An 18,411-nucleotide genomic window follows, 5' to 3' on the forward strand; every position below is an offset into this window, starting at 1 on the left:
TTAAACAGAGATGGGGCATTCCCTTGAATAACAAGAAGGGGTGTGTTTGGGTGTGTCCAATCCCAGCATTAGGCAGTTTTGTTTCTGGGTTGGAACCAAAACAGGCTTATTCTCCAGTTCCAGTTCCAATTCACATGCCTCTGAAATCTTGTGAGAATAGCTAATCTTGAGCAATTCTGGCCCAAGATGTTGGCAGTTTCGAGTGAACAACTGGACTCATATTGCACAATTTCTATCATTCAAGACCAACTGTCCTGCATTTTGGCCCATGCTGCCATAATAATAGCTGGTGAGATTTTGGTGCCATCTAATTCAAGCCTTGCTAGTGCTTAAATCTGAACCTGGATTTGTAGCCTAAATCTGATCTGATCATGCTTCCTTGGCCCATCTCTAAAATACAGTACCCTTTCAGCTCTTCAGGAGAGTCTTGATGTGTTTAACAGTGCATGGTCGAAGTTTCTGGAAGTATATTAAGTAGCTATTGGAATAACATGTGTGACTAATAATAAATCACACACACCCTATAATCCCCTTCACTGTGTAATGCACAGATGAACAATTCTGGGAAAAGAGGCCTGGATATAGAAAAGATGTAGGAATGCACAGGCTATTCCCCATTTGCTCGATAACTGTGTCCTTGTTCCCCAAAGAAGCTCTGTATGCCAAAAGCACCCCACTGAAAAACAAGGAGGCAGAGACCCAGGGGAGGACTCAGGGAATGGCTGTTTTGTAGAGCATGTTCCCCCCGTCTATGTGATCCAATATCCATGTAAGAGTAAGGTTAACAGCCCCTCCATACTCTGTAACCCTGATAAGACGGGCCAAAGAGCACAGCCATGGCACAGGGCCCAGTGACAGCACTGCCACCAATCCCATTGCTCAGAGTGGGGCTAAGAGGAGCACGGAGGGAGAAGCCCCCTGTGCAGCTCACCAGGTATCAGTGGGGTTTGGCCCAGGTTTTGATGGGAATCCCTGTTTTCCATCTTTATCCCTTGCCATAGCCCCAGTCCCTGTTGCACTGCTGAAAACTCCATGATCCAGAGTGGGTTATTCTCAGACACCAGGTCTGCAGCAGTCTTGGGAAGGTTGTTGTTTTAAAAAAAAAAAACAAACAAAAAAAAAAAAAAAAAAAACCACCACGTGAGGGGAGCTTAGGTGCCATGATAGACATCCTGGGGCAGCCTCATGCCTCTTGCACCTCCATTAAGTTCAGTGGAGATCCAGCAGGTGTGAATTTGCCTCACACCATCTGTAAAGCTTAGAGGACTATGTCTGTGTGTAATTACTCTATTTCCCCTTCTCCTGAAAAATAGTACATTATAAAATTTGGTGGGGGCAGGAAAGAAAGCTGGAAATGGCAGCTTCATTCCTGTTCAAACGACTCACAACTGTCATTGAACTTCTGGCCATTGCTGACCCACTGTGTTTCAAGAAAAGGTGGCCTGATTATTCACAGCTCCTACAGTGCTCTGTGCCTCTGGGCTCCATTGTAGACAGAAATTTGCGTGAGAAACAATGGCATATTCCCCCAACTGAGCAATATTATGGACAGAACAAGAGTAATGAGGCACGATTATCAGGAAAAGCGCTATCAGCCTTTCTGATTGGCTTGTCACATCTAAAACAGCCTCATCTAGATTCAGCCTGAGATCAGCCTCTTCTAAAGCAGGCGCTCCAGAGATTCTGCTCAACCTCACCCTGTCAGAACGGGGGCTGCCAGTAGAACAGTTATACAGCTGCTGGATATTAATACTGTTCTTTCTGCTGAAAAACGTCAATAAATTCTAGGGCCTCCCTTAGTGAGGGATCATTTCAGCCAGTCTGCTGCCTCCTCCACTTGCTCTAAGCTGTTACTTCCAAACTTGTAATGAAAACAGGGAGCTGTAATCATTACTCTACCAACCTAGAAACGGGAAAGGGGGGGAAAAGCAAAGCAGATAACACTTGCAAATTAGCAACTCTACTGCTAACTTCATGGCTAAACTTCCCCTCCTGCCACTTTGCTATTTATAGTGTGATTGTTATATGGGTGTTGTCTGGTGGTAGAACAAATGACTGAGAGGTAAGGATCCTTAGGTTCTATTCCTGACTCTGCCACTCACTCGCTTTGTGGCAATGGGCAGGTCTCTTTGCCTTTCAGAGCCTCAAATTCCCCACCTGTAAAATGAGGGTATTAATTCTTACCCACCTCAGGTGGGTGCTGTGAGACTTAATTTGTGAATGTTTGTTAATTGCACCTTGATTTATGGGTGGACAGAGCTACAGAAATGCAACATGTTAATTACTGGTCTTCTGCTCCCTTCTACAAAAAACATTTCAAAGACCCACAGGGAATAAAGTATAGAGGCATTAGCCATGTGCTCTTTTCTGCTCTGCATTTTCTTTTCTCATTGTCAAGAACTTTTACTATTGTTTGATACTACCCTTAATGCAGTAACTGCATGCACAAATGACATGTCAGACTGCTCATTTGTGCACACAATTAGTGCAGCTGTGTATGCAACTGCAATAACTGTGAGCAAATTATCCATGTGTGCCATTCTAAAGGTCTGAACCATTACTTATGGCCACATGCTATCAATAATATTGACTATACTATTAGCTGTGAGCATGTAGCTGTAGGTAAGTGTGACGGGTCTCAGGTATTTTTAATTTACTGTTTTCATGTCTCTCTTGTGCTTGCTTGTTCAATGTTTGCATTAAATTACCTTAGCCAAGGCCTTATGCTTTAATGTCTCTGATAACCCTTTCCAGCAAGCTATTGGGCCAGAACAGGATAGGTCTTTAGGCACCCAAAGACCTGGACTGATTCCTAGTAGGATTTTAAAAAGTCCCTAAGAGAGCTGGAAGTGGATTAAACTAATCCACAAAAAGGCACTCTTAATGCAGAATAAGAGTGTCCACATGTGGAGTTAGTGCGGAATAGCTTTAAATTTAAACCCTCGCTATTTTGTGCTAACTACCCTGTAAATCCACCAGGTTAACCAGCTCTTAATCAGGCAAAATTTCTGGTTTTGGTGTGAAGCCAGGTGAACCTCACTGACTTAGGCTGAATTTCCCATTGCAATCTGGAGTTCATTTGGATTTGAAACTCAAAGCAGGTGTGGGCACAAGATAAGTTCTCGGGTGGTTTGAGACCAGCTGATAAAAACCCAAGCCACATGAACCCTTTTAGATAAGATCAGTGAGTTTCACATAGCTTTTTTACAGGTTTTTCATCTTTGCATACATCTTGAAATTGCATAAATGTGTTTCACTCCAACCTTCCATTGTTACCTACTGTTTAGTAGAGATGGGCCCAGGACACTGCGTTCAGATCCAGATTCAAGTCTGAACTTCTCTAAAGAACAATGCGGGTTAGAGCCAGGGCTTTGATCTGGACAGTCAAGTCCTGATCCTACAATCAGATCTACACTGGCACAGAATTCCACCCACACATATCTGAGATTGGGGGCATAAAGAGTGAACTCTTCAGGCCAGGGACACAGACTTTTATTTTCTCTGTAAAACAATATTCATAATCACAGTAAGAAAGAAAGATTAATGTGATATAATGACATACTGTAGCTTTGGACCACCACAGTATTTTGCAGGTTCAGATAGTGCTAGCAACCCTCAAAAGCATCAGATGATATAAAACTAAAATGTATTATAGGAACTTTTGCTTTATTTTTAATGTATAAATTAAGTGTAAATCTGCAGTTTCCTTTTTGTGGTTAGTCCTCTGATTTGTTTGAATAGATGTATGGTTAGAGGAGACCTATTTTATACTAATTCCTAAACTCCAAACATGAAACTAGTACTTCAAAATGACAAACCTCCTTTAAAAACCCAGTCCTACTGAGACACTACAGTATGTTTGGACAGTAAGTAGATGCTTTGTCATACTCCCATGTGGATACAAGTTTTAGTTTGGGAACATTTCTTACAGGTTTTAGACAACATTTTCAAACCCAAATATACACATACTGAAATGGTTTATATAATTCACCCAAGCAGTACATTTTATTTAACAACTCATTATCATAAAACTCATTGATGGCTATCTGATCATTATACCACAAAATATACTGTTCAGCTAACATGCAGAGTCTGACATAAAGCCATAAGAGCCAGAAAGTTCAGAGTTAATGATGAAACTCCATCATTATCACATGCCACTATGCCTAAGTATTTCAGCATGTAAAATACAGTAAATCAGAAATCCCTGGAGGTCCCCACAACAGAATTGGGTTTAGATTGGTGTTTCAACCCCACTTCCTCAGTTCTGTATGTGCATTAGACATTAAATTGTATTTTTACAGTTATTTCTCCTCATAGTTCAGGGACAGATCCTTAGTGATGACTGCAGCATGCAGAATATAAGTGGGTGCACAAAGATGGCTTAACGTTCACATTTGCACTCCCCTGATCCTGCTGCTTCTGTGAGGAGGACTGAATTAGAGCAGCCTGGAGGCTGCTCTATTTCCTGTTGCTGCAAACAGCCCCCAAGGCCTTGAACGGTAGCATTACAACAATTTTTATAGTCGGGGTGCTGAGAGCCATTGAACCAAACTGTCAACCCTGTATACGATGGAAACCAATTCAAGCCAGGGGTGCTGTCAGACCTCCCAGCACCCCTACTTCCAGCCCCTTGGGCTTGAAACACAACCAGGAATGAATGTAGGACACAGGTATCTCAGCCATACATCCTTCTCCCTGCTATAACAGCATCACAGATAGAGAGTGACATAAGAGCCCATACATTGGCTGTACACTTTTGGATGATTCCCCTTATACTAGGGTAATTCTCAGTAGGCCAATTAAAACCAGCTTTATGGCCAACTTGCCCCTTGTGTAGCGTAAAGTAGCTACACCACAATAGAATATCATGCCCTTAATATCCTTTTTTGGGGTTGATCATCTAAGGTGCAGAGCATCTCCTGGGAATTACTGAGTGCCCACAACTCAAATCCATGTGAAATTACAGTACTCAGCACATTGGAGGATTGGGCCCTTAACTAATTATCTTTCAAAAAGGAAATTAAAAGGCATACCAGGGACATGGTGTGAGGTTTAAGGGTCCTTCAAATTTAATAGTCCAGAATCTGATCTGTTACAATAGTGTAAATATGGAGTAAATCCACTGGGGTTTCTCAGGTTTAACACCAGCATACCTGAGATCGAATCTGGTCCCATATAGCAATGGACCCATTTACACTTAACCGTGTTTGCTAAGCTCTGACAGCACCCCACCGTGGAAGGTACCCCCTAAAGAGAGCACATATATTCATCATCATCTTTGGAGTCATGGATTCAAATCCTGTTGAGGTTACATGTGATGAAAATACATTGGTGGTCCCATTCTAGCACTTCACAGGGGATAGTTATTGTCCCTATCACAAAAACAAAAGTTGTTATAGATAGGCAATCTCTGCTCAGGAGAGCCAAACCTGGAACTACCCCACTAGCCTTTTGGGGGAAGTTCCAGGTTTTGCTCTCTCTCTCTCTTCGTTTCAAAATCCCTCCTTAAAACACATGCCTTCCACTAAACCTACCAGTCTTAACCCACCTCTTTCATAAGTGCTTTAACAGAACCTTTCATTAACAAAACTCATAATAGCAACACTCTGTTAATCTTCCTCTGCTTATCTAGAGAATCTGCATGGGCATTTTGTCTGGCCATTTAGACCCCAATTCAGCTGAGCACTTAAGCTTGTGCTTAATAAGTCAATGGAACTACTCAGGGGCTTAAAGATAAGCACCGTGCTGAATAAAGGCTTCAACCCATTGTAGACCATTGAGCATACCGTCAGAACATAAATAATATATTAACAACATAATAAATAACAAAAAATCTGCTAATAATATTTGAGGTACTGAGTAGAGGAAGCATAAGCAACACCTACCCACACTAGACATGTCTAGTTTTCTCTCTGGGCAATACATCTGTCCCCCAAACATATATTATTTATTCATTATTATTTCTACAGCACTATAGGTGTGCATGGTGCTTTACAGACAAGCACAGTCCCTTCACCAAAAGAACATACAGACTAAAGGCCTGATCATGTAATCCACTACTCACAAAACCAGTCTTTACCTCCATGAGTCCCACTGACTTCAAAAGGATTAGTCATATGAGTAAGGGTTGCAGGATGGGTCCCTTGATTTCTCTCCAAACAACAGCCCCCATAACACTACTCATTACATGTTCTGAAATATAAATTCTCTTTAGCCTAACCTGTGTTTGGAATGAATCAACCAGTCATTTCATATTTTTTCAAACTCATTTTTAAAAAAAAAAACAAAACACACCCTAATCTACAGAACTACTTTAAAAAAAATACTTGAACTCATTTGAATTATATGTGGGAGGTGGGGAGAAACACCAACAAAACCTGGGAACCCACTAACTGCTGAAAAGTGGAGCTTATAATAGAAACATGGATAGACCCTTAGCTAAAACATTATGCCAGCTGCTGCTGTAATATATTTTCCTGCTGAGTTCCCAGAGCTGGGACGTAAAATGTATTAGAATATTTCATTGTCTTGAAGGTGGAAATTGGTGTTAAGTTTTTTTTCAGTGCAAAGAAACATTATATTACAATCCTCATCTTGATACAGTTGCTCTGGGAGTTGGAAATAAAAGCAGCTTGTTAACTTGTTGACAATCCTAATGATTAAGAAAAAGGGGGAAAAATTGAAAAGCTCTTCTTGCAACTAAATGGCAGGTAAGAGGGCTTCCAGCAGACTAGGTCAACATTTCTAGAGATTTGGACTTCAAGTGAATGGGAAATGAACAAATATTAAGCAGGAACAAATATTAATAGGATGTTGCATTTATGTATTGCTGAACCTTCCATGCAAGGAATACAAAGCACCTTCACAACCATAATCCTTAACACTCAGTGAGGTGAGTTTTAACATTTTATAGATCAGTGTATTGAGGCACAGGGAAGCGACTTGCTCAAGGATATACAGAGAGTCAGAATCAGGATTAAAAGTCTGTTCTCCTGACTCCCAGCCTTATGCTATAATCACTAACCTACACTGCTCCCCTGGTGTAAATATACTTTTTCTAAAAGCTTGATCCTGTAAGGTGCTGAGTACATTCAACTCCCACTGACTTCAACAGAAGCTGAGGGGGCTCAGAACCTTGTGGCACCTACCCCTCAATGCCACGTACATCATTGTTTAACCACACTTCTAATGACACACCCATTCTTAATATGCTTTCATTATGTAAGTGACAATCTTCCTAGTCATCGCTATGTATAGATATGACCCTGAGTACAGCATTCATTTCTGCAATCATTGACTCAATACAAAAATTAATTACCAAAAAAAAAAAAAAAAAAAAGGATCGATCTTGTCAGTCCCTACAGAGAAGTCACTTGCTTTACTCTATAAACCCGAGTTTTCATCCTTGCTCTTACACTGACTCCAACTGCAGACTAGGGCAAGTCTCATAATCTCTGCTTCAGTTCTCACATGCTATGAATAGCAATAAATTTACTTACACAATTGCCTCACAGAGCATTGAGAGGAGGCATCAATATCTATAAAGTGCTTTACAGAGAAAAAAGACTAGATATTTTAAGTGCTGATAAATGATGGCTTATTCGTTATTGTTAATTCTTGCCCCCAAGTGACTCTAAATTAGAAAAACCTGTACTATTCACACAGGCTGGTATTTTCAAAGGAGGCTGAGGAAGTTTAGGTGCCTTGTTGCCATTGAGTTTCAATGGAAGTTGGGCACCTAACTCCTCAGTGCCCTTGGAGAATCTCAATCACAGTGCCTAGTCATGCAGTCATTACTCAGGGCATGCCCCTGCAAAGTGCTGAGGCCCTCCTTGTAAGGAATGCTGAGCACCCAGCACATCAGCTGAAATCATCGAAAATGGAGGCGTGTTCAGCAAATCTGAAAGTCAGGTCCTCAACTCCCACTGACTTCACTGGGAGCCAAGACTGCCTCAGGCCTGGACCCACACCATTTAATGCACTGAGTCTTTTTGTGGCATTAACTTAAAAGCCACAATGGCTACCAGATTTCTGATGCCTGGCAGCATGTACTTTGCCACAGAGGAAAACCATTCAACTTCCCTAAAGCTGGTCTGCAAACTACTGCATTAAGGCTACCTATTTTAACATAGCATGGGGCTGCCATTGCCAAAGACACTGGTTACCATAGGTTTCAGAGTAGCAGCCGTGTTAGTCTGTATTCGCAAAAAAGAAAAGGAGTACTCATGGCACCTTAGAGACTAACAAATTTATCTGAGCACAAGCTTTTGTGAGCTACAGCTCACTTCATCAGATGCACAGGAAACCTTTCTATCATTGCCAATGTAAAGCAGGGAAGCCCAAACCCAAGTGCTCTGTCTTGCCTGTGAAATCAAACAGACTTTTTTATAATCTCTGACGGAGCCGAGTTGTGCCTCTTTCCCAGAGGAAGAAAAAAAGATATAGTGTTAAAGAAGCTCCATTGTTTAATAGTTTGTGACTTTTACTAAAGGGGAATATAGGCATCTTTATCTGGCATTAAAATTTATATTTCAGTGTTGTTGTAGCCATATTGGTCCCAGGATATGAGAGAGACACACAACAGGTGAGGTAATATCTTTTAATGGACCAACTTTTGTTGATGGGAGAGACACACTTTCGAGCTTCATGGAGCTCATCTTCAGAACTGGAAAAGGTAAAAAGCTAACTACAAGGTGGGACAGATTGTTAAGCATATGGGGTAAACACATGTTGCAAGAAACCACTTAAAATAAAGTGGGCAGACGTGTTAATTTCCAATCCTGAAGAAGAGCTCTGTGAAGCTCAAAAGCTTGTCTCTTCCACCATCAAAGCTGGTCCAATAAAATATATTACCCACCCACCTTGTCTCTATTAACATTTATGCCCACTTGGTAACAAATTGTGACAATGGCAAACTTGCAGCCCAAATGCAATGCAGCCTGTGTCCCCTCACCATGCACTGTACACATCCTGCACTGTCCTGCTGCAGGAATACACAGAGGGACGTGGGAAGAACACACATTCTGAGAGCTGCCTTCCCTCCGTGTCTGTACAGAGAGCAACAACCGAAAAGAAAGAGAAAAATAAAGTCTGTGAGTCACCACTGGTTCACTGGGAACGTGGGAATAAAGACGCTCCTTGATAAAAGAGGGGGCGGTTATATGTGTGCGAAAACCACTGCATGTTTGACTTCATAGTAAACCAAGCAGGAATCCAATTGACTTTCACAATGGACCTAAATTTATACATGGGTACTGCATGAATGTAAATCTTTGTGGAAAAAAAGGAGCTCACTGTACTCAGCCTGTTTCCCCCAACCTCCTAAATATTGTCTAGTACAATGACAGGTTTCAGAGTCGCAGCCCTGTTAGTCTGTATTCGCAAAAAGAAAAGGAGGACTTGTGGCACCTTAGAGACTAACAAATTTATTGGAGCATAAGCTTTCGTGAGCTACAGCTCACTTCATCGGATGCATTCAGTGGAAAATATTTTCCACTGAATGCATCCAAAATTTATTTGAGCATAAGCTTTCGTGAGCTGTAGCTCACAAAAGCTTATGCTCAAATAAATTTGTTAGTCTCCAAGGTGCCACAAGTACTCCTTTTGTCTAGTATAAGTAAACCAGAATCACTCATCAGAGGAGGCTATGAGATGGATTTAAGCAGAAATGGTCCTGGGAGTGCAGAATCCACATACAAATTCTGACACCCACATCAGTCCTAGGCAGAATTTTGGCTTTATTCAACTGCAAACCTCGAGGTCTGGGTTTGGCTGCAAACCTCGAGTGAGGTCTGGGTTTGGTTGCTGACACCCTCTCCCCACCCACCACACAAACCCAAAGTCTGACGGGGTTTCGGGTGCTGGGGTTTGGGACAGACCATGAAAGAAATAGAGACTGATCTGCACCACTGAAGTCCGTGGAGCTTTGCAACTGATTTTGATGGGGTGCAATGTGCACGCTCACGCCCATAGAGACTAGTTACAACATTCAGGTCTGGCTCTTGGCTCTGATTCCAACCACCACCACCACCCCAAAGTCCAGTGGTTCTCAGATCCAATCCAAATCCCATCTCAAATTTGCATTTATGCCAAGGATGCTTCTGTCAGATACACAGGGTGTGAAAGCCATATCACGTGAGATGTTTAAAACTGGACTAGACAAAGTACTGGAGAACAGATTGACAGGAACAATCCTGAGGGACAAACTAATAAATCTTTTCCACCTCTAACTTCCATGACCCGTAGATTCTTAACCCCTCCAGACTTCAGCCTAATGGACTGTTATCGCTTACCCAGCTAGTCATGAAGCTTCAAGGTTATTATTAATCCAAACCTGAGACCCAATCCTAAAATCCTTACATTGACTTTAATAGAGTTTTGCCTGAGTAAGAACTTCAAGATTGGGACCTTGGCAAGTCCAGCCCCAGCCAAGCATTCCAGTCCATGTAGTGCTTGATACCAGTAGGGGCTCACCACACAGTCGGTCTGGGGTGTGTTGAGCCCTGTCCTGCAGAGCTCTAGATTGCCTTGCAGTCGCTCACCTACTAAACAGCTAGGTTTCTCCCAGCAGGTGGTTTCCCGAATGTAAAACCTACTTCTTTGGTTCCGCCAAAGTGCAGCATCACACGGATTACCTGACATTTCTCCCCCAACAGGTGGTTACTGCGCCCTCCACTTCAAAATCTGCTCCCCTGGGCTGCCCTTTTTCAGGGTTGGGGGTTCTCCCCAGTGCAGGGGAAGTTCCCCAACTCTGCACTCTGGTCCTCCATAGGGGCCAACCTGCTCCCTGCACAGCAGCACCGCGAGGGGACCTTCCCAGTTTCTCTCACTCCAGAAGGTTGTGTCCCCCCCCCCCCCCAGTCTTAGAAAACTGAGCTGCCGCATTATCTGGGGCACCTTAGGAAGTTTTCTCAGCGATTCCCCTAATGCTGGAACTCTGCTCTCCTGGACTCCTCTATTAGCCGGCCCCCTCTATTCCCACCCCTACCAGCCTGAGCAGCTACAACATTAGAGGGGCATCTCCATCCCCCCCCCCATCCTGAAAGCACCCCCGAGCGGCAGCATCCCTGGGGGGGGAGGGAAGGGTCCTCGCTCCCTCCGCAGGGGGGTTCCCCACTGACGAGCGGCAACGTTACAAGGCTGCCTCCACCCTACCGGAGGGACCCCCCCGCTCCCCCGCCCCTGAGCCGATCCCGGGCCCGCCCCCCGCCCCCTACCTGGATGTTCCTCTTCTCGCAGGCCGGCCCGGTGCCCTGCACCACGCTGTCCAGCACGGCCACCAGCCCGGCGTCCGGCTCCACGAAGCACGAGTGCCTGGCCCGCCGGATGCCCCGCTCGATGTCGGCGAAGCGGAAGGCGCAGAGGGCCGAGGGCTGGCGGGCCCCCGGCGGGGCGGCTCTCTCGAAGACCCCGAAGAGCAGCTCCTGGGGCGGCGCCGGCGGGGGTCCCAGCCGCAAGGGGGCGGCGGCCGGGAAGACGGAGACCAGGCGGGTGAAGCCGTCGCCGCCCCCGGCCCCGCACTGCAGCCCCACCTGGATGTAGGACTCGGTCAGCTTCTTGGTCTCGCCGGCGCCGGCGCTGGCGTTGGCGTTGGCGCCGGCGCCGCGGCCGGGCTCGGCCAGGCAGATGCGGGCCAGCAGGCTGTGCGAGCGGCTCTCCTTGTCGCCGGCGTTGGCCTCGCTGTTGAGGGCCAGGTAGGCGTAGGAGCCGCGCGGCGGGGGGGCGGGGTGCAGGAAGGCGCGGACGAAGCTGAGCTTGTGGCGGGCCTTGGCCCCCTGCTTGATCTTGAAGATGTTGTCGTCGGAGGGGTTGAGGTCGAAGGTGAAGAGCTTGGCCAGGTCGCCGCGGGCGTCGAGGGCGCGGATGGCGATCTCGGGCGTGTTCTCGAAGCGGTGGTCCTCCAGGCTCTGGTTGCGCGGGAAGAAGGGGCTGCCGAAGCCCGTGTAGGTCGCCCCCACCAGCAGCCGCGTGTCCGGCCTCCCGCCCCCCGCCGGCCCGGCGGGCCGCAGCACCAGCCCCACGGTGGAGGCGTTGGGGTGGTTGGCCGCGATGTTGAGCATGCTGGGGAAGACGGTCACCGGGTCCCCCCCGGCACCGGCACCGCCCGGCGGGAAGCTCACGGCCACGGCGGAGATGTTGGCCATGCTGCGCAGCTGGCAGAAGCCCTGGTAGATGGAGCCGCACACCACCACGATGCCCTGCTCCGGGTCCGGCTGCAGGATCTTGTTGTAGTTGTTGGTCAGCACCTTGGGGTGCTCGCAGGAGGCCTGGGGCAGCTGGGGCGCGTGGCACAGGGGGTTATCCGGCACCGGGCCCACCTGCTCCTCCACCTCCAGCGTCAGGTTGGGGCCGGAGAGCTGGTAGAGCCGGTTGACAGCCGCCAGGTAGATCTTGCTGCCCAGCCCATCCAGGGCGAAGTTGTTGGTCAAGGTGGGCGAGAGGAACTTGTGCTGCACCTCCAGGCCGGCGTTGGGGCTGCCGAGCAGGGCGAGCAGCAGCAGCAGCAGGAGGGGGGCCAGCCCCTTAGCGCCTCGCTCCCGGGGAGCCATCCTGCCTCCTGGGCTGCAGCTCTGCAGAGTGCATGAGGCTCCACGGGAAAGGGGGCTTTGCAAAGCCAGGGGAGGAAAACCTGCTTCCTGCGAAGCCAACACGCCTCAGCACTGAGTGACGCCAGGAGGGAAGTCCTGAGCTTTCGTTGCAATCCGCAGCCCTTGCCTGGTTACTGGACCTTCCTCTCTCTCTCTCTCTCTCTTCTCGCCAGCCCGGAGACTGGATGGGGTTAAACTGTTCCCGATCTCGTCTCTACAAAGGCTGCACCCTCTCCTCTCTCTCTGACAGCTCCGCGCTGCCTGTGCAGCGATCGGCTGCTCTCAGACTTCTCTCCTTCTCTTCTCCCCTCTCTCCTTTCTGCATTACTCATGGGCTTTTTTTTTTTTTTAATTTGAGGTTTGTCATGTGAATGTGATTAAGTTAAAGATATTTTCCAAAAGCTGGAAGGCAAGCATTGCACCAGCCAACCACACAAAGAGGCAGCCCTTGTTCCTTGATAGCTCCTCTTCTAACAAATAACTCTTGTGTTTGTGGTTTTTTCATGTTTCTAATCAGAATATGGGACTGGGACTGAAGGAGAGAGGCAAGATAAGAACTTTTCTCCTCCGGACATAAAGCAAGACTGCAACCAAAAGTAAAAATAGCCCTAACCAAACAACGTTAATTGTAGCCAACCCCCTCCCATCCAGAGCTCTTCTCCCCTCCCCCCCAACAGTCAGATTAGGTTAACTCTCACTGCTCTTGAAGTATTGCACTCCCCGTAAAGAGACTTGTACAAGAAAGGATAACAAAGAAGAGGAGGTCAGACTGTCTGGGATTTGGGGGTCAGGAATAAATTAAATGGACAAATATTCCAAGTATGTGGGGGGGGGGGGGGGACTCTCTTCCAATGCCGCTGTATTTCAGTCACTGGCACCATGCACTCCTTGTTTTAATTCCCTCTATTTCAATGGAGATGGGTTTGCATTCGGGTGCTCTTCTTTAAAATGTGTTCAAGAAAGGCTGACATCCCCAGAGACTGAAATCTTCTGTTTATTCCCAGAGCAAGTATAGCACAGTGTCCCCTGACACTGCTCTGATAATGTTCCTGAATCCTATCCAAGAGGACCTAGGAATGAGAGCTCAGCAGGGATCAGATTGGGGTGGTACTCTTCCACCTTCACCCACAAAATAAGCTCTGCTCCGGTGAGTTGCTGCTCCCAGTAAATTGTGCAGGTGTTCAAATTATGATTGTACATGTTCTTTGAGCTCCATTAGGCACCTTGTGCTTGGTTTATTTAGGTTGGGTTCCATAGTGAGACATCACTCAGTAAATTGTGCAGGTCAGTGATCCTCCCTCTCCTTTCAGAGGGCTTTTCTTACACAGAAAAGTTATACCACTATTAGCTAGGGTGTGAGGTTAAACCAATATAGTGAAGCTGACATAACACCCATGTGGACACATATTCCAGTGTACAAGTGCCTTTTTAGAATGTAGATTATGTTGCTTGGGGACAGGTTTAAGAGAAATTTGTAAAAAAATAGCTCTGATACTGAACTAAGGATTTACAGGGTTTACATCAGCATAATTGTATTGATTTTACTATATACTTACACCACTATAACTGGTAAAACTTTGCCATGTAGACAAGCTCTTACAAGTGGAATGAAATAGTTAATAATTTTGACACAAATTATCATCACCAGGCATCTGAGTTAACCCCTCACTGGGATGAAGGGTTCATATCTTGTAGAACAAGTGTTGCAGGCTTTCTGCAGATTCAGGTAGAGGTCTCTGCATCCGTTACTCTGAGTGCGCATTTGTGAAGTTTACTGTGCATCCATACCAGCTAGAGTGACTGACTGACTTGTTTTTTAAATTAAAACAGATTCTTGAGAAACAAATATTTGTATGCCATATTGGCTGAATCTATGCCTTCGCATTCAATCTTTCTGCCACTTCATTTGTTGCCCTTTCTGCTGAGATTGCCAATACAGAGAGGGTTTGTATGTGTGATGTGAGCACCTGTCCTCTGGGAAATGAAACTGAGACCCACACCAAACTCATTTCACATAACCACTAATTGCTAGCTATGGGCTAATTGTTTTCTCCCTCAGGAAAACTGACAGGAGGACAATAATGGGGAGGAAAACTCAGCAAGATTTCTCCCTAATTGTTCCATCAGGGGAAGGAGAATAAGATTGTCCTGGGACTGGGTTGTCTTCCCAGTCTGTTCTCTTGGGTTGGTGGGGAAATGAGGTAGTGCCAAGCTCTGCTCCTTGTCTGCCCACTCCCCATTGTGGATCCACAGACTTGCTGAGCACCCTCTCTGGGCCAGAGGAAGGGCTGCAGTATCACTCGCTTTTATAATGTCACAATAATTGCTGTATTTCTTAAAGCCTCAGTTCCTGGAGTCCTGTGAATGTGTGAGAATCTTAGCTTTTACTAAAAAAGAAAGTGTTTAACCCTCATGGTTCCGAAGAAAAGCTTGAAAATGTGACCTGAGCACAACCTAATAAAACCAAAGGGTAAATAAAAGGAAACTTGTATGTATTATAGTGGAGCCTCCTTCCACTTGGGAAGGATGTGAGCTGTGCATGGAGTGGCCTTCCCATGCATAGATCACGTGGTGGCAGTTAGGTCTGCTGTTTGGTCACTAGTCTCCTGGCAAGCTCATGCTGATAGGCTCTGTGTCCCACTTTATATGCCCCAAGCCATCCCTGAGTCTGGGCTGTTCTCATGTTACTTGAGTTATTTTCACTTATACACAACATATCATTGAAGCTGATAGGGATTCTGGATGACTCGTATTCTGGATAGAAACATCCTCTGTTGTTGTCTAATCTAATTTCTGCCAGTTCCCTTCACCCCTTTCATGTCCCTTTCTCCCATTTCAGAGCACTAATTAATACAAAACTGCACTGGCCATGCCATGTCCACTGAAGATGTGCATAGAATTAAATACAATGCTTTTCTCATTATCTCATTGTCCTTGCTAATCGTAACTATCCATTAGGGATATCAGTTCTTTTTAAAATATGGGATTCCAAGATTGTTTTGGGTTTTTTATTTTCAATTTTTAAAATACTATTGTGACTTTAATTGCCCAGAAATAAACTCATGTTTTAAATATAACACCACATTGAATTTAGCACCATCCGTTCTAGGACATTAAGGACTTTATAAATGCTAGTAAATTAAGCCTTAAGTGTGAGCCAGGTAAGTATCATTATCCCTATTTTACAGAAGGAGAATAGGAAGCATAGAGGTCTACATTTTCAAAAGTGATAAGTTACTTAAATGCCTCCATTTTGGGAATCTAACCCCATAATCTATATATTTTAGGGTTTTATAGCACCACTCATCACCACAGTATCTGGTCTCCTTCCAAGTGAGATCACCCTTTTAAAGCACCTCATATTGGACACCCAAAACTTGAGGCACCCAAAATAACTAGTAATGTTTGAAAATTTAGGCCAAAGTGAAAAAGTGACTTGTCCAAAGGCACACAGTCACTAGCTTTGTCAGGAATAGAACCCAGGCATTCTGACTCCCAGTTTACTGTTCTGACCACTTATCTACACTGATACAGTTTGAGACAAAATATTGGTGGTCTTGCAGGATTACCTGGTAAATATTTCACTTTTGTTGTTGTCAGGAAACAATCATCTGATAAGCTGCTTTAAGGTTGATTTTTTCCAGAAATGCTTCACACACACACACACACACACACACACACACACACGCCCATTTTTATTAGTGGAATTGGAATCCCTAGAGAATATGTTTGGATAATGCTATTAATAGAGGAGTTTTAATCTCTAATATGCAGCTCTTACTATTCTGCTTTGTTCAGAAAGGAAGGAAGGTCTGAAAAAAACAACAAAAAACAGCCTATGCCTCCCACTATGGACAATTGCCCACTGCCAGAATCCTTTCCTGTTTGATGCTTATGCAGGTTTAACTATAACAGCTTTTTAGACATGGGGGCGGGGGAGATTGTGTGGGGGCAGGAGGGGGGGTGTATGTGTAAGAACTCAAAAACATTTTAATATATTTACCCAGAAACAGTTGCTCTATAGAGGGAACAGGAGTTACTCATGCACTTACTTGGGTTATATTGACTCAACATTGTCAAAAAGCAGGCTCTATTCCTTTTAATACGCTGAGTACAAACATCTACTTATTCTCCTGGTTTTAGCAGCCAGCTAACAGAGCACAGCTTGGCTTCAAGAGGACGGTTCACCATCACATGTTGGAAATGAACTGGTTTGACTCAGCAGACCCAAATAAATAACCCACCAAGCTGACAATTTGGAAGGGAAGAAAGGGGCTGGTTTCTAGATATAACAGGTCATTGAATGTGACAGTGCCCCCTGCCTAGAATCAAGTGAGTTCTCCAGCATCCTGTGTTGTCTATTTGTCTCTCACACCATGTCTTCTCTAGCATGGGGACTGTGTTAGGGATAGAAATTCTAAGAGGGTGGCTCTTAGCTCAATATACTGAGCACCTGGAAATCAGAAAAATCTTTTTTTTTTGTTTATTATACAAATCATATCTGGAAATGGTTGGCAGTTTCCCAAGCCTGATTTAAGTGTTGCCTGGTGTGTGCATGTGGGAGGGAAGGAGAAAGGTAGATAGAGGTGTTGTGAGTAGATCTATGCAAAACTCAGCAGTTTCTTCTTTTTTTCCTCTTTTTTTGGTGGCAGCGTGGGGTATTATGCTGATCTGTCCTTTAAGCTTGACATGAGCCTCTCCCTTTGGTTTCACCAGCTCAGACAAGCTCAAAGCAAAAGTTCACTCAAAGTTGATGTGTTTCACACAGGAAGGTGAACATTTTAACTTGTTAGTCCAATTCTACCACTGGAAGCCCCCCCACTCCACTCTCCCAAAGGTGTCAGGAGGAGCTATATTGATCAGTGAGGGCAGGATGGTCCACAAGGGAGGTCTCTAACCCCTGCAACCTCTCCGACATGCACACAGACTAATTTGGACTGGCTAAGGTAGCTAAACAAATTCAGATTGAAACAAGACATACCTCTTCAATAGAGTAATTATCCACTGGAACTATTTACTAAGAATCATACTGGATTCCCATCACTGACAATTTTTAAATCAAGATGGGGTGTTTTTCTAAAAGATCTGCTCCTGGAATTATTTTGGGAAAGTTCTGTGGTCTGTGTGATAAAAGAGGTCAGACTAGATGATCACAGTGGTCCCTTCTGGCCTTGGAACTCCCTTGCTCTGTGTCTATAGGTTATGATGGGAGAGGGGGCTCATTGATAGAAGGAGAAGAGCAGGAGTAGGGAGGGGAATGCGGGTCACAAGGGAGAATGGGGATGGAACAAGAAAAAAATGAACCCCCAGGAATTGTCTCTGACATGGCCTTGATCACTATATTTACCTGCTGCTCCCAGGTCCTCTCTCCTTTGCCTGTCTTTGTGTAGTTAGATTGTAAGCTCTTTGGGGCTGAGATTGGCCTCCTCATACATATTGTATCTGTGAAGGACCAGCCTAATCCACTTCAAGGCACTCAGAAACAACAGAGAGGCAGTAAATAGAACAATTGATTTGCAATCCTTAGCAAATCTTTGGACAATCATGAACTGAGCTTCTAGTTTATTATTAATTTGTATTGCAGTAGCAGTTTACAGTGCAGCCAGGCAGATTTCATCTAGTTATTATAGATGATTTATGTAGCCCCAGCAGTGTGCTAGCTACTTGGCAGAAGAGTAAGACAGCATCCCTTGCCATAGATCTTCCCCTCTAAGCAGAGTGGGCTAAGGTTTGCTGCAAACATACCTTGCAGCTGTGGCTGTGAGTGTAGAGGAGTCACGTCTGAACAGTGTGGTTCCGATGGCACTGAGCTGCAGGCCCT

General features: G+C 45.1%; 1 protein-coding gene across 2 annotated transcripts in view; it reads right to left on the minus strand.

Annotated features, from left to right (window-relative positions):
• PLXND1 (plexin D1) overlaps positions 1 to 15,653 on the minus strand; it is a 133,212-nt gene extending 117,559 nt beyond the window's left edge. For both annotated transcript variants that reach the window (XM_038410807.2, XM_043519807.1), the window contains exon 1: positions 11,220 to 15,653. In XM_038410807.2, the coding sequence (XP_038266735.1) occupies positions 11,220 to 12,551 (1,332 nt within the window). In that variant the 5' untranslated portion in view covers positions 12,552 to 15,653. The remainder of the gene's footprint in view (positions 1 to 11,219) is intronic.
• Positions 15,654 to 18,411: the final 2,758 nt, after the last annotated feature.

This window comes from Dermochelys coriacea, chromosome 7 (genome assembly GCF_009764565.3).
Source record: "Dermochelys coriacea isolate rDerCor1 chromosome 7, rDerCor1.pri.v4, whole genome shotgun sequence".
Taxonomy (NCBI): domain Eukaryota; kingdom Metazoa; phylum Chordata; order Testudines; family Dermochelyidae; genus Dermochelys; species Dermochelys coriacea.